This window comes from Dryobates pubescens, chromosome 17 (genome assembly GCF_014839835.1).
Source record: "Dryobates pubescens isolate bDryPub1 chromosome 17, bDryPub1.pri, whole genome shotgun sequence".
In the NCBI taxonomy this organism is placed as follows: Eukaryota; Metazoa; Chordata; class Aves; order Piciformes; family Picidae; genus Dryobates; species Dryobates pubescens.
Window position 1 is genome coordinate 21,109,115 of NC_071628.1, and position 15,461 is coordinate 21,124,575.

Consider the following 15,461-nt stretch of genomic DNA (forward strand, 5'->3'; position numbering starts at 1 on the left):
CCAGGCTTCTGTGCTTAGTTAAAAAGGGTTCAGGAAATACCAGCAGTGACTGAGAATTGAGATAGGGAATGTTTGAGAGACATCAACTCAGTCAAGTCCATGGGGTTCAGCAGAGTCCACTTGACAACAACAAAACTAGCTAATATCCTTTCAAGGCTGTTCTCTATTAGCCTAGCAAAATCATGGAGATCAGAGCATGTTCCCAAAAACTGGAAGATGGCAGATCATAGAATAACAGAATGGCTCAGGTTGGAAGGACCCCAAAGACCATGTGCTCCAACCCTCTGCTGTGGGCAGGAAAACCTCTCAACTGGACCCAGTTGCTCAAGGCCTCATCCAACCTGGCCTTGAACATCTCCAGGCAGGAGGCAGCCACAGCCTCCCCGGGCAGCCTGTGCCAGACTCTCACAACCCTCACAATGAAGAACTTCTTCCTCAGCTCCAGAATGACCCTGCTCTGCCTCAGCTTCAAACCATTCCCCCTTGGCCTGGCTCCAGACCCCCTCAGGAGAAGTCCCTCTGCAGCCTTCCTGCAGGCACTGGCAGACAGCTCTGAGGTCCCCCCTGGAGCTTTCTCCTCTCCAGGCTTCTCACCCCCAGCTCCCTCAGCCTCACAGCAGAGCTGCTCCAGCCAGTTCTGGGCCCCTCAGTTTAGGCAGGAGGTTGACTTGCTGGAAGGTGTCCAAAGAAGGGCAACAAAGTTGGTGAGGGGCTTGGAACACAAGCCCTATGAGGAGAGGCTGAGGGAGCTGGGGTTGCTTAGCCTGGAGAAGAGGAGGCTCAGGGGAGACCTTATTGCTCTCTACAACTACCTGAAGGTAAGTTGTAGACAGGTGGAGGTTGGTCTCTTCTCCCTGGCACCCAGCACCAGAACAAGAGGACACAGTCTCAGGCTGCGCCAGGGGAGGTTTAGGAAGAAGTTCTACACAGAGAGAGTGATTGCCCATTGGAATGGGCTGCCTGGGGAGGTGGTGGAGTCACCATCACTGGGGGTGTTTAGGAGGAGACTTCATAGGGTGCTTGGTTGCATGGTTTAGTTGATTAGGTGGTGTTGGATGCTAGGTTGGATGCTAGGTTGGATGCAATGATCTTGAAGGTCTCTTCCAACCTGGTCTATTCTATTCTGTTCTGTTCTATTCTATTCTATTCCATTCTATTCTATTCTATTCCATGTTTTTCCATGCAATGTTTAATTTAAAAATTGAGAGCAAAGTTGAAAAAGACAAGCTATGGAGATGAGAGATGAGAAAGAACTTCATGGAAGTTCTTGTGTCTCTGGAAACACTGAAAGCCCTCTTAACTAAGCTGGGCAGCTTCCTGCTGAAGACCCCCTTGCCCCTTCAAGACAAGTGTATTCCAGCCCTCCCAAGCACATCAGAGTCATCAAAAGATTGTCATGAACTTTTCATGGTTCGTAGATCAGTGGTGATTCTGAAAAATGCATGAGTCACTTCAGCAGAAGAAAATAATCACATCTCCTCCCCCTGAGAAGGAAGTTCCAGATTATTTGCAGGTTTGAGCTGAAGCAAAACGGTACCAGTCCAGGTGGGAGTGCATTTGAAGCCAGCTTCAGGATCAGAGGTGCATCACCGCCTTCTTGGGCTAAAAGGTTTGTGTGCTTTTGCTTTCCTGACTTTACATTCCATACCCTTTTATTTTATTGAAATCATTGTTGTAACCTTCTGCATTTGGAGTGGGAGACTGAATCAGGGTTTCTAGGCTTTGTTTCCTGCACTGCTGTTACATAACTAGTACTAAAGCTTAGTGCACTACTCGGACTGGGTCTCAACAACCACCACTTCTGAGAGCTGACCTTCTGCTTATCCAGACTAAGGGTCTTAAAGAGAATATTACTCCCATCATCTGATAAGAGCTGCTACTTGAGGGGACAGCAAACAGACCAATCTGACCCTGAACAAATTAGCTCAATAAAACCCCTCAAACAAACAAAGGCAGGTAATGGGTTAGTTTGGTTTCACCTTCAGGGAATAATGTCCATAGTTGAGCAATACTATCAAAAAGTTTTTGTTTTCCTTGTGAACAGGCCACTGGTGGTTGCACCACAATCCTGTTCAAATCTGAAGTTTCCATCTTCATGAGATGAAAGATTCATAAAATCATAGAATGGTTTGAGTGTAAAGGAGCTGTAAAGATAATCTAGCTCTACCCTCCTGCTGTGGGCAGCACTAGATCAAGTTGTCCAAAGCCCCATCAAACCTGACCTTGAATGCTTCCAGTGATGGGGCATCCACAACTTCTCTGGACTATCTCTTCCAGTGTCTCATCAGTCCCATCATAAAACTTTTCTTCTTTATGTGCAACTTAAACCTACTTGTCTATCTAAATATCAGTTTAAAACCATTGCCCCTTGTCTTGGCATCACAAGCCCTGGTAAAAAAAAATCATTAAAACTCTCCATTTTTCTTACAATGCCCCTTTAATTATTAAAATACTGCATTAAGGTCTCCCAGGGCCTTCTCTTCTCCAACTCTCTCAGCCTTTCCTCATAGAAAAGGTTTCCAGCCCTTTGATCACTTTTGTGGCCTACCCTGGCCCCTCTTCAACAGGTCCACATACTGGGGACCCCACAGCTGAATGCAGTACTCCAAGTGCAGTCTCACAAGAGCAGAGAGAATCACCTCCCTCAACCTGCAGGCCATGTTCCTGTTCATGCAACCCACCATACAGTTGGTTTTCTTTGCTGCAAGTTCATAGTGTCAGCTCACATTGAATTTTTTACCCAGCAGTATCCCCAAGTCCTTTCCTGCTGGTTTGATCTCAATTCTCTCACCTCCCAGACTATTGATACTGAGGACAGCAGCAGTCCAGGTGTAAGACCTTGTGCTTTGTCTTGTTGGACTTGCTCACATGGGCCCATGCCTCAAGCCTGTCAAGGTCCCTTCAGCTTGGTGTTATCTGCAAACTTCATTACTCAGTTTGGTGTCATCTGCAAGCTTGCTGAAGGTGCACTCAATCACACTACATCAGTGATGCAGATAGGAATACTCTTCATCCCCATAAAGACCCTTGAGGGGCACCACTCACTAGAAGATTCCACTTGGGCTTTGAGCCGTTGACTCTTTGAGCCATAACTCTTTGGACAAAGACATGCAGACAGTTCCTTATCCATCTCACAGTTCATCCATCAAACCCAACATCTATTTAATTTAGCAGACAGAATGTTGCAGGAGACCATTATCTTTGCCCAAATCTTCAAAATTTCCGCAAGGAAATTGTGCCAGGATTTGTCTGACCCTTGAACACAGAGAAAACAGAGCAAACCCAGAGGCAGAACTTCAAAAGGACGTCAACAAAGCTCTCCTTCTTCCTTCCTTTCTCTGCTGCAGCTTACAGTCATGCCACCATTTAGAGAGAGCCAAGGATGGGAAGGTGGAAAAGTGTGGGTGAAACAGTGGTGTGCTTTGGAAGATTCATCAAAGCTGCTTCTCTTACACCCGATACAGGTGTGCCTCTGAAGAAATGTGCCCATCCAATGCCATGTCAGTTCTGATACAGAATTCACATGACTAGGGTAGTTGCCTACAAACAGGTAGAACCACATTATTCCAGGACCAAAGGTCATTGTTGAGATGAGTAGGAGCAGCTCAGTTCTGTGCTTACGACCTAAGGATCTCTGTGGCTGATGTGTTCAGTATCTTCATCAGTGCTACAGAAAGTGAGACTGCAGCAAGTCTGCAGATGGCACCAAGCTGAGTGGTGTGGTTGATAAATCTGAAGGACAGGATCAGATGGTTGCCATCCAGAGGGACCCAGACAAGCTGAAGAGGTGGGCAGAGGATAACTTCAGGACTTTCAACAAGGCCCACTGCAAGGTCCTGCACCTAGGTTGGGACAACCCTCAATGCCAATGCAGGGTGGGGATGATGAGATTGAGAGCAGCCCTGCAGAGAAGAACTTGGGGGTGCTGGTGGGTGAGAAGCTGGACAGGAGCCAACAATGGGCACTGGCAGCCCAGAAGGCTCCGTGCAGCCTGGGATGTATCAGAAGCAGAGATCCTGCCCCTCTGCTCTGGGGAGACCTCACCTGCAGTGCTGTATCCAGCTATGGTACCCTCAACACAAGAGAGACATGGACCTGATGGAGAGGGTCTAGAGGAGGCCACCAAGATGGTCAGAGGGCTGGAGAACCTCTGCTATGGGGACAGGATGAGATAGTTGGGGCTGTTCAGCCTGGAGAAGAGAAGGCTCTGGGGAGACCTTAGAGCTGCATTTCAATTTTTGATGGAGACTTACAGGGGACCTGCCTGGGAGGGACTTTTTAGAAGGGCCCGTGGGGACAGGACCAGGGGCAATGGTTTGAAACTGGAGCAGAGCAGATTTAGATTGGACATCAGGAAGAAGTTCTGCACAATGAAGGTGATGAGATACTAGAAGAGGTTGAGGCCCCATCCCTGGAGACATTTAAGACTCAGTGTGGCCCTGGGCAGCCTGCTGTAGTTGGAGGTGCACCTGCTGAGTGCAAGGGGGTTGGACAAGATAATCTTTGAGGGTGAATCTGTGTGCAGGGGAGTGAAACAAAGATAAAAGCTGCCTGCCCTTTCCTTTACAACACAGATGATGTGGAATTTGTGTGCAGATGCTTTTAGATAACTGCTAGAGAGATGAGGTGCAAAAGGTGTCAGCTAGTGGAGCCAAAGCTGTGGAAAAGTACAAATGGAATTGTTGCCCCAGAATAGCTGAGGAGAGCATTGTAGGAGAGGGAATACTACAGATTGGTATTGGCCCGTGATGCCTTCCGGCTAGGCCCAGTGGGATCCAGTGATGATCCTATGGCATGCTTCAGCATAACCCAGGAGAAATGAGTCCTTTGCTATCCCTTGTGCTGCTACTTTGCAAGGCAAAATAGTTAAGGCAAAAGCTCAGTAAGGGTCAGTGTCAGATAAGCCTTGTGCTAGGTGTTCTCACTCACCGGCTCAGCTATGGATTTGCCTCACTTCTTCTTCTCAGGCATTCTCCAAAATGCCAAACAGCATCATCAGGGAGGAGAATGTGAAGTCGGGACTGCTGAAGATGCACAAGCTATGGGTCATGCTGCTGGCTGTGGCTGTAGTCTCACTTCTTTCTGTGTGCTTTCTGGCACTGAACGATAGGTGAGTGAGGGATGGGGTGGAGGGATGGGGTGTGTCCCCTCAGTTCTGGAAAAGATATGGAAACACAGAGAGTCACTCCAGGAGGCCTCCAGGGGATGAACCAATAGAGCAGGAGTGGAAATAGTGCAGGGAAAGGATGAAATTATGCTAATTTTGGATGAATATTTCGGTGTAGAGTGGTTGCAGGTAGGGCCATGAGGTGGCTAAGGGGAGACACTGAGGTGAAGCTGTGTGAGGACATGTTATTCTGGCTCAGTTTAACCCTTTGTTCGTTTTCTTTTTTTTCCCCACAGACCTGACATCAAGGCTCCAGGGGCAAAAGTGTGTCAAGAACTGTTGAGCAACATAACACAACCTCAGAAGTGAGAGTTCTGTGTGCTGGGCAGTGGCAGACAGGCTAAAGTAGGACACCTGGTGGCCTCAGTGAAGGTCCAGGGTGTAGAGAGGGATTAACAGAGAGTCCTTTGTTTGAAGAAAGCCTTTGTGAGAGCATTCAAATTGCTTATAAGCTCTTTCTGCCCTAGGATAAATGAAGCCTGGAGCCTGAGACATGTGAAGTTAATGCAGACCTGCTGCTGGAAGTTCAATGCAACTGCCTTGGCCCAGTACAGGTGATGCCCACCAGTCACAGGGCAAAACTACTCAGTTCACCTGCTTCCAAGAATATCATGACCAAAGTGGTTTATTAATTGATTAATGGCACATGCTTAACCCACAATGAGTGAACCAGACATTCAGGATCAAACACCAGTAACAAATGGTTGACTCTTAAAATGCCAACATGCAACTGCAAGTTTCTAACCACTCCTCTGCATATAACCCCCAAAGCTCTAATCACAGGCAGCCACACGCACTGACACAGCTACACACGTACACACTGCCCCTCGCAGGATGTGCCTGTGCTCTGCATTTGTGGGAACCCCTTCAGCTCTCCACAACTTGCTGATCTACAAGCCTGTGAAGAAGGACCCTGTGAATCCACAGGCCATGCTGTGGGCCCCTGTCTGCTGCACCCAGTACTCACAGCCCACTGGCTGGATGCAGACACTGCACAGTGGAGGCTGCTCTGCCTGACCATGGCAGAGGTGGTGATGCTGATGGGGCAGCATCTGGCAGGATCAGATCAAGTTTTGACTGCTGCTCTTTCTTCTCCATAGTCATTCACCCCTCATGAATAAGGGGTGTTCCTTTCATACTTTATTTCAGGTGACTCCTTCTTTATTCCAAGAGTCTCTTGGTCATCTTCCTTTTTCACGTGATGAGTTTTGGGTGAATGCCTGCCCAGGTTTGTTTATTGGACTGATCCTCTCACACACTGTCTACACTCATATTCACATCTAAAGAGACATTGTTCTCCAGGTCATCCTTGAGAGCAGGACATGCAGACACACCCATGCCCCCCATCCAGACACCTGTCTGCACTGCCCTGCTGCCTCCTATGTACTGACCTTCGATCTGGCATGTTGGTGACCTTGTGAGGGGAGGGATGAAGGCATGCACAGGTGAAGCCGAGTCTGAAGCAGGCAGGAAGGGTTTTGATTAGTGGCTAGGCCAAAGAATGGAGAACTGATAGAAAATGTCTGGAGATGTGTGTGGATGAGGAAGAAGATGAAGGATGTGTGGAGATGGATGAACAGAGGGTGCATGAAGAAGGTTGTTCTAACTTGGCATGATGCTGCCTTTGTGTTTCCTGTGCTTTCCCAAACTCGCTTTCCCCTTACACTGCAATACTTGCTTACCTAATCTTTTACTTCTGCTTCTAATGTAGCCCTCTTCTCATTCTCATCCCTCTCTGCTTTGTTATTGCTACAGTCTCCCTTCACCCCACCCCCAGATCTCTGCTCCACTGTCTTCCACTCTCTTCCCATTACAGGGCAGAGCTAGGGCGCTGCTGCAATGCCTCAGCCTGGCTGGCTGTGACACAGGACAACACACCACTGGGATCCAAGATTGTCTATGATGGATACCAGTCAGCAAGCTTGAAAGTCAGCAACGGTTTGATGGAGATTCTGCCGGAGGTAGGAGTGCTTTTTGATGGGGATTACAACTCACAGCCTACATGGTTCTCTTTTGCACACCCTGCAATGTGTCTGGCTGGCAGATTTGTGGTAGGTCTTTATGTAATTCTCTAAGGGTGAGTGAATTTCAACATATTGTTCTTTACAGAAGTCCCCCTTTCTGCTCCCTCTCTACGAAAGCTGTGCTGTAGTGGGAAATGGAGGAATTCTCAGGAACAGCAGCTGTGGCTCTAAAATTGATGCACACCAGTTTGTAATCAGGTAATTGATGCCAGCTTGCCCAGAAGAGATGTAGGGAAGCAGCAGGAGGAAGAGGCTTTCATGTGAGTAGAATGAAGTTAGAGAAAATGGAGAGAGAGGAAACACTCTGAGTGGTGTTGAAGGTGAGGGGCTGCAGAAATGGCAGGGTGTGCCTGAACAGGGCAGTGTCACACAGGGGTGGGTAAATTCTCCAGCATTTTTTCTCATACATTTCCTTTCTTTATCACCTCAATCAGGTTTAACCTGCCTTCTGTCAACTTCCCTGAGGATGTGGGCAGAAAGTCAAGCATTGTCACTGTAAATCCCAGTATCCTTCATAAAAGGTGTGGTAACAAAAATGGAGGAAAGGACTCCTACCCTTCCTCTCCCCCACATACAATCTCCCTTGCCTCTGCTTTCTCCCAGAAAACAGACAGGCCTTTGCTACCATGCAAAGATTAAAGCTATTGACATCTACTACCATGAGATGGTCCCCTCTGTGCAGAGGTATACAGGGAAATACTGCAGGTCCTGGCAGAGTTTGCTCAAGACTTGATTGCTGTGGGTTGTTTTATCTTACCATTCCAGTGAGCTGATCTTCTCAAGGGTGATCTGAAGGCAGACAGAAATGATCAGCTGCATTCTGTATTGCTGCTTTTAGGAGGAGTTCTGATAGGAACCATTTAATCTCATTCTGATCCTAGCTGCATAAATGCTTTTTATGTACAGGGGAGGAAATAGGTACTCCTTGTCCTACAACAGACATCTAAAACAGGACAGATCAGTTGTGATCTGGCTGTACTTGCTTTCTTCCACTCACTACAAAGGACATTTAGACAATTAGCTCAAATGTTGCTGTCTGTATAGTAGATCTCTAAAGATGGCATAAATTCTGTGCTAACCCTCTGATCCACCATTATGGGACATCATTCTTCACAAATTGTGAGCTGTGAGACCATTAAGGTTATAAATTGGAAGACACCTTCCCAACCTTTTAATCAGCTAGCCCCTAGCAAACCTCCTGGATATTTTCAAGCACCTCCTCTGATCCATCAAATGCTCCTGAGAGTCTGGAACTCAGATTGCCTGCAAGGCACAGAGATGAGTAAAATGGAGGTGAAAAGCAGAACCAGTATTTCATTGCTTCAGGGCAGGGTAGCATGGGAAGGGCAGGAGGGAATAAAGATGGGGTTGGCAGAGGGTGATGGTGCCACATGTCTCGCCTCACAGGTTTCGTGGTCTGAATGGTCGGCGTCTGCCATTTGTGAAGGCAGCAGCTTCTTATGGAGAAACTTGGTTCCTCATCCCAGCTTTTTCCTACCCTGGAGGTACTGAGGCTTCTTATCGAGCAGTCTATGCCTTACTGGACTCTGCCTCCCAGTCGCATGCCTTCTTCTTCCACCCTCACTACCTGAGTGCTTTAAGCAAGTACTGGCATGATCATGGTTTTCATACCCGTCGCCTCTCCTCAGGTTTCATGCTGGTGAATGCTGCTCTGGAGTTGTGCCAGCACATTACACTCTATGGCTTCTGGCCCTTCTCTTTGCATCCTGATGGCCATTCCCTGCCCCATCATTACTATGACAATGTGCTTCCCGACAGAAGGTTGCATATCATGCCCAAAGAATTCACTTATTATGTGGATATGCACTTCCATGGTGTGCTGCAGCTGCATGTGGGGCGGTGCTAAGGGGCCAAGTCAAAGCTAAAGCTAAATGGGGTCTAAAGAACATGGTTTCTCCTGTTGTTCTCCATTATGGGAATACACAGACCTACAAACTCCAAGGATGAAAAATATGCCTTCTCTTGTCCATAGTGTTGCAGTAGAGGTTCATCATTCAATAAGAACCATTGGCATCAGATCATTTTCGTGTTAGTTAATTGGGAGCCATGAATTGCCATCTGTTAGTGTTTAATGAATAACTAAATTAACTAGTAAATAACTTCCTTTCTTGCCAGCAGTGAGGATTTATTAACTGCACTTCGCATTTTCAAACAAATGCTCAAAAGCTTTTATTTCTCTAACACCACCTGCTAATAAACTATTAAGGGTGTGTCACATTTTTATTATTGTGTGTTACCTCTGCTGCTTTAATCAGACTCATTCCAGTGTCTATTTATGTTATCAACACTAGGCACAAAACATTAGGTTCTGCATATTTGTCAGAGCTATGCAGTTAATCTTCATTCTTGTCTTCTAAGATCAGAGTTAATCAGCCAGTCATCACAGTCTGGTGGATTGCCAGCTGGGCCAGTGGCTGGATGGGTTGCATCCATCAGTCCATGAGACATGCAGCAGTGCCTCTTTCCCCAGCACATGAATGAACACTAAACTGTTCCTATGCTATGGGCAGCTGCTAGCTGAATGAGGCAGCTGTGTTGACATATTATCATGTACAGATGCTCCTCTATCTTTAGGGAGTAACCAGTATGGATTTACAAAGAGGCAAATCATGCCTTGTGCAGCTGATAGCCTTCTGCAAGGTGATTATTGCCACGGAGGATGAGAGGAGTGAGGTGGATATTATTTATCATGATGTCACAGAACCACAGAGTGTTAGGGGTTGGAAGGGACCTTTGGAGATCATAAAGTCCAACTCCCTGCCAGGACCCCTGCGTGGGGCAGGGCCCGGTGGGGAATGCCGCTCATTGCCAGGAACCGGAGGGGCAGACAGATGGGGCACTGCCTCTCCTCCATTTCGGAACGCATGGTCGTGGGGCACCCAGTGCTAAATCATTTGAGATGACCTGATTCTGGGTCGCAGAGCAGCTCCCTGGCTGCGATCTATTGAGAATCAGCCCTTGACACAAGCTTTTGTCACCGTTGGCCGTGCACAGTGGCAAGTCGTCTGTCCATTGCCTCGCGGGTGCTCGGGGCTGCCCGGCCCCAGGGCCGCTTCCCGTCCATGTGTCTGTCTCCCCTTGGTCGGTGCCCAGGGCCAAAACTCCGTCTCCTCTCGGCGCGTGTCTGCGCGGGAGAGGGGCACATGCCCCCTCTCGGCAGCGTGAAGCCTTGCACATGAGGGGCTCCTGCCATTTATTTTTCCTGACCGCTGCTGGGTAGACACGGCCCCCAGAGAGGGGCGAGGGGGGCGGGTAGGGTGTTGGTGTGCTGAGCTGGCCGCCAGGAGGTAGACGTGCTCTCCTTTTCCGAGCAGGTAGATGTGTTCTCCCCGGTGAGTTCGGACTTAGTGCACTGAGCCAAGTAGAGGGAGGTAGATGTGTTCTCCTTCTCCGAGCTGGTAGATGTGCTCTCCCTGGCGAGTTGGGACTTAATGCACTGAGCCGAGCGGCGGGAGGTAGACGTGCTTTCCTTTCCCGAACAGGTAGACGTGCTCGCCCCCAGACAGCGAGTAGACGTGCTCTCCTTATGCCAGTAAGTAGATGTACTCTCCTCGGAGACCGCTGCTCTCTCCAAGGGATCGCTGTTTCTCTCTGCCTCAGCCTAGGTCATCCTAGAAGCCGGCGTGATTTCTGCATCTTGCCGCCGGGCGGAGATTGGCTGAGTGTTTGCTCCGAGAAAATACGGCCCTCCCTCTCCCTCTGTGAGGGGAGCTGCACGCCAGGCACTCCCGAGTGCACTGCGGAGTGGCTGCTGAAAGCCACCCGCTAGCCAGCTGAGCAGGGGGCCGGCTGGCTTCTCGGTGGCTTTCCACTGGGTCAGGCAGGGGACCCACGGGGCCGGGCAAGGGTGCGGCGGCTTGGAGCGGCCGCCGGCGCACCCGTAGCAATGGGGGACGGGAACTTGCCCGTACGTCAGCCAGAGCCCAGGCCGGGCACGGCAAGCGAGAAAGGAAAGAAGGGTGGCTGGCACCGACCACTGCCGAAACGTGTAACCCTCAACTGAAGCGAGCTTTGCCCGGCGGGGCACGGGTAAAAGGGAGGAGTGGTGGCTGGCATCGGTCCCACCGAGAAGGGAATCAGCCCGCCCGGGCACGGCGAGAGAGAGCCCGGTGATGGAGAGTTACCAGCACCGGACCCTCTTCACGGGGTTTCCCCTTATGGCCAAAGCCTCAGCCCACGGGCTACGGCATAAGGCAAAGCCAGCAGCGGTGACTGGCCACTCGTACGCTATGGAGCCTGGCATGGGGGGAGGAGGAAAAGCTGGTCCCAAGCACGGCTTACTCCTGCCTCCTGAGGGGCGCCGGGTGACGGAGCTGTGAGTCCCGGTGCAGCAGAGAGAAAACGCAAGACGTTTGGGGGAGGCAGAGAGGTGCTCTGCGAGCCGATGCGGCCCGTTGCAGCTTGCCCCCTGTCTCCGGAGGGCGCCCTGTTTCCTCCTCCGGCATTAAAGCCGGAGCCTGGGAATACCCGGGCGAAAGCAGCCCACGCGGTGCGGGCTGCAGCCGAAGGGGATGTAGAGCCTGCGGCGGCTTCCCCCCCGTCCCCATCGAGCCTGATGATGGCACGGGGGCATAAAGTGGTGGTGCGCGTTGGACCCCCCCCAACTCTTTTGCCGGCAGGGATCCACGTTTCTGGGGGGCAGCTCATTGCGTCTGGTGTGTCCCAGCGACTTGCCTGGTGTGATGGAAGGCTCGGTGAGCGGGACTGCACAGCAGCTTAGTGACGGGACGGGGTGTGGCGGTGCCTAGCGCCCCTGCCGTGTTTTGGCCGGTATTAAAGCCGGACCCCAGCTTGGAGCGGGCAGAACCGCGCGGTAGACGTGCTCCCCTCAGGTGAGGGCCGCCTAGTAATGCCCTCCCCCTGCCCCCCGCCCTCCCCACCCTAAGTCAATAGAAGCAGTCGGCATGAAACCTTATTTTATTGAGCGTTATTTTATTAAATCTTTTGTTAATGTTCTTTTACGAAGCAGTCTTTTATTAAACACTGGTGTTCTCTGGGGAAAAGGTCTGCCCGCATGTCTAGAAATCCCCCCCTTCTCGCTCCTGAATGCCCCCCCATTGCCGCTTTGCCGCGTTGCCTCTTGCCGCTGCCGCCCCCCACCGCCGCCGCTCCGTGCCCCCTGAAGCCGCTAGCAGCTGGGCATCCCCCGCCAAAGCCGCCGCGGCTTCCCCTTCTCACGTTGTACCCTGGAGGGAGGAGGTCGCGGTGCGCGCCTCCGGATCGCGACCCGGGCTGCCGGTTCCCTCCCGGGCCGCCTGGGAGCGCTCTAACCCCTGCGACCGAGGCGGTGCGGTTACGGCGGCCATGCCCCGCGCCCCAGCTAGCCTCTGGCCGCTGCCCCTCCCATCCGTGTCCCCCGTCCCCAAAAACTGTACCCTGGAGAGGGGAGGTTGCAGTCCACTCCTCCAGACCTCAACCCAGCCTCCCGATCATGTGCCCTAACGGAGCCCCGGCCCGTGCCCCGGCTTGCCGCTTGTCTCTGCTGCCTGCCCGCCCACCCGCTAATCCCCCCAACCCCTCCCACAGCCCCCAGCGCTACCGCTTGCTGCTCCCTCTCTTGCCGCTGTCTCTTGCCGCTGCCCTCCCCACCCCCAAAAAAAAACCCCAGCCCTACCGATTGCCGCTCCGTCTCTCGCCGCTGTCGCTTGCCGCTGTCCCCCGCCAAAACCCTCCCAGCGCTACCACTTGCCACTCCCTCTCTCCCCGGTGTCACTTGCCGCTGCCCTCCCTCGCTCCCCCCCGCCATCACTGGCGGCCGCTGCCGCCGCTGCAACCGACGTTCCCTCTGCAAGGAACCGCCTCGGCCTGTGGGAGCGCGCCGGCAGACCCCCGCCTACCCGTCCCTCCCGCCCCGCCCCGGAGGAGGGCCCGGGGCGGCACCCAGGGGCAGCGCAGGCAGGCGGGGGGCAAAAAAGGCGCGGTTGGTAATAAACGGCTGGGGGACCCGGGGGAGGGCAGGAGCAGGCACGCACCTGTCACAGAGCAGAGCAGGTTGGAAAAGACCTTCAAGATCATCGCATCCAACCTATCATCCAACACCACCTAATCAGCTAAACCATGCTGCCGCTTCCCGCTGACCTCCTCGGCTCCGGCTCCGGCCCCGGCGACCGCGAACGGGGCGCTGGGAATGGTTGCAGCAGCGGCCGGGGCCCGGCAGCCGGCTCCAGTCGCATCGAAGCACCAGGAGCCGGCTGCCGGGTCTAGGCGCTTCAGCTAGCCGGGACCCGGACGCCGGAGCCCCGGCCCCGGCCCCTGGGCCGGGGAGCTCCGCGCCGGGTCCAGCCGCTTCCAGTATGCATCTAATCAACTAAACCATGGCACCAAGCACCCCATCCAAGTCTCTTCCTAAACACCTCCAATGATGGCGACTCCACCACCTCCCTGGGCAGCCCATTCCAGTGTGCAATCACTCTCTATATAGAACTTCTTCCTAACATCCAGCCTAAACCTCCCCTGGTGCAGCCTGAGACTGTGTCCTCTTGTTCTGGTGCTGGCTGCCTGCGAGAAGAGACCAACATCCACCTGTCTACAACCTCCCTTAAGGTAGTTGTAGAGAGCAATAAGGTCACCCCTCAGTGTCCTCTTCTTCAGACTAAGCCTCACTGCTGTGTTCTCTACTCTCTCCTTCCTCTGGGAATGATGACTTGGCCACTTGTGTCCCCACCTCATCCCCCAGCACCCAAGCCAATGCCTTTCTTACACAGCAACCTGAGGCAGTGACACCAAAAAAGGATCCACGTGGAGGCACAGGCTGGGCTGTGGAAAACTTGAATGGCTGTGGAGTGGCCATTTGTGAAGGTGCTGATGATGAAGAGGAAACATCTCAGCTCATGGCATGGGCTGGGTGCTTCTTTTCCCAATGATGCCTTTTCATTTCCTGCCTCATGCGCTGGAGGAGGCAGCTTCTGAGTTCCACAGCCTTCTCCATGTCAATTGTCACCAGTTCTGCCCTTTCCTTTCTGAGGGGGCCCAAACCTGCCTTTGTCTTCCTTTTGCCATTAATGTACCTGAAGAAACTTTTGCTGTTCCCCTTGCTCTCCCTGGCTAGATTTAATTCTAACTGTGCTTTAGCTCTTCTAACCAGGTCTCTTGCTGCTCAGGCAGCTTCCTTATCTGCCCCCATCCCAGCTGTCCTTCCTTCCACTCCATGTACAGTGTCCAGACAGGAAAGGACCACACAGAGGCCAGGCTTGAATGCAGCAGAACTTTAATGAGTCAAAAGAGAAATACAAAGTCACTGCAAATGGAGAAGAGCAGTGCAGGAGTGGCCCAAAACACACCAGAGTCTGTGGCCCTTAGCCATGGCCAAGGTCCTGCACAATATCTGCATCCATCATAGAGGAAGAGCACAGAGATGGCTCCCAGCAGGATGGATTTGTTGGGCAACCTTTTGCCAAGGGTCAGCAAAGCAAACAAGGAAAGGGAAAGGCAAAGCCCAGCAGCTGTGCTGCAAAGACATGCAGGGTGTCCCTCCTTGGGCCAGCAGCATCTTCTGAGCTCCTGGAGGTGTGTCCCTGGGGCTTCCCAGCAGCTCTCTCAGCGCAGGTACCTTCTGCCATAGGAGCGGCTGGAGATGCCAGAGAGGTCACAGCAGCCAGAGTTGATGGGCACTCCCTCACAGCTGAGGATGCTGCCCACAGCAGCGGAGCTGGAGGAGCCCACAACGGTGTTCTGCGGGAAGGAGCTGAGGATGGGGCCGGGCAGGGTCACCACCACAGCAGGAGGCTCAATGGCCACAGTGGAGCTCTGGCACCGCCTGACACAGGGCTCATTGCAGCTGTTGGCCAGCGGGGTTGGGCCGCAGGGCCGGCACTGCCTGTAGCAGGACATGGCTGGAGGTGCACCTGGGAGAGAGGGCAGGGAGCAAGCAGAGAAGGCAGCTGGGTGAGCGGCAGCCTGGTGACACTATCACAAAGGAGCCGAGGCCGAGACTCAGTGGGGAGCTGGAAGCTGTGCAGCAGCCACAGGGCCTTCATCACCCTGTTAGGAGCAGCCTGGCCCAGGGAGGCTCTCTGTGAGTTCAGACACCAAAAGCTGCCTCAGCCACCTCCCAGCCTCTCCCTAAGCAGACCTTCTCCTGCTTCCCTCTCTCCTCACAAGAAGACTCATCAGGAGAGAAGAGAGGCAGCAGCAGCTGAGAGCTGCTCCGAGGGGAGATCTCCTTTTGCAAGAGGAGCAGAAAGAGCTTCAGACTCACCTGGTTGCCAAGGAGAAGGAGGCAGGAGAAGTGGATGAGAGAGCAGGACCTG

The 15,461-nt window shown here is 52.4% G+C and overlaps 2 protein-coding genes across 2 annotated transcripts; one reads left to right on the top strand and one right to left on the bottom strand.

Moving 5' to 3' along the window:
* The first annotated feature begins 4,979 nt into the window (after window positions 1-4,979).
* LOC128897987 (alpha-N-acetylneuraminide alpha-2,8-sialyltransferase-like) lies at window positions 4,980-9,058 on the top strand. The gene is made up of 7 exons (XM_054168745.1): window positions 4,980-5,110; window positions 5,404-5,472; window positions 5,635-5,721; window positions 6,984-7,128; window positions 7,277-7,389; window positions 7,626-7,712; window positions 8,599-9,058. The coding sequence occupies exons 1-7, from the start codon at window positions 4,980-4,982 to the stop codon at window positions 9,056-9,058; spliced, it is 1,092 nt and encodes a 363-aa protein (XP_054024720.1).
* Window positions 9,059-14,748: 5,690 nt separating this feature from the next.
* LOC128898025 (feather keratin Cos2-3-like) lies at window positions 14,749-15,042 on the bottom strand. The gene has a single exon (XM_054169052.1). It carries the CDS (start codon window positions 15,040-15,042, stop codon window positions 14,749-14,751), a length of 294 nt encoding a protein of 97 aa, XP_054025027.1.
* Between the last annotated feature and the right edge of the window lie 419 nt (window positions 15,043-15,461).

Excerpts from the sequence above, each read along its gene's own strand:
- LOC128897987 (XM_054168745.1), top strand. The coding sequence starts at position 4,980 with ATGCCAAACAGCATCATCAGGGAGGAGAATGTGAAGTCGGGACTGCTG. Across the intron at positions 5,473-5,634 it reads AACATAACACAACCTCAGAA|GATAAATGAAGCCTGGAGCC; the intron begins GTGAGAGTTCTG and ends TTTCTGCCCTAG. Across the intron at positions 5,722-6,983 it reads ACTGCCTTGGCCCAGTACAG|GGCAGAGCTAGGGCGCTGCT; the intron begins GTGATGCCCACC and ends TTCCCATTACAG.
- LOC128898025 (XM_054169052.1), bottom strand. The coding sequence starts at position 15,042 with ATGTCCTGCTACAGGCAGTGCCGGCCCTGCGGCCCAACCCCGCTGGCC.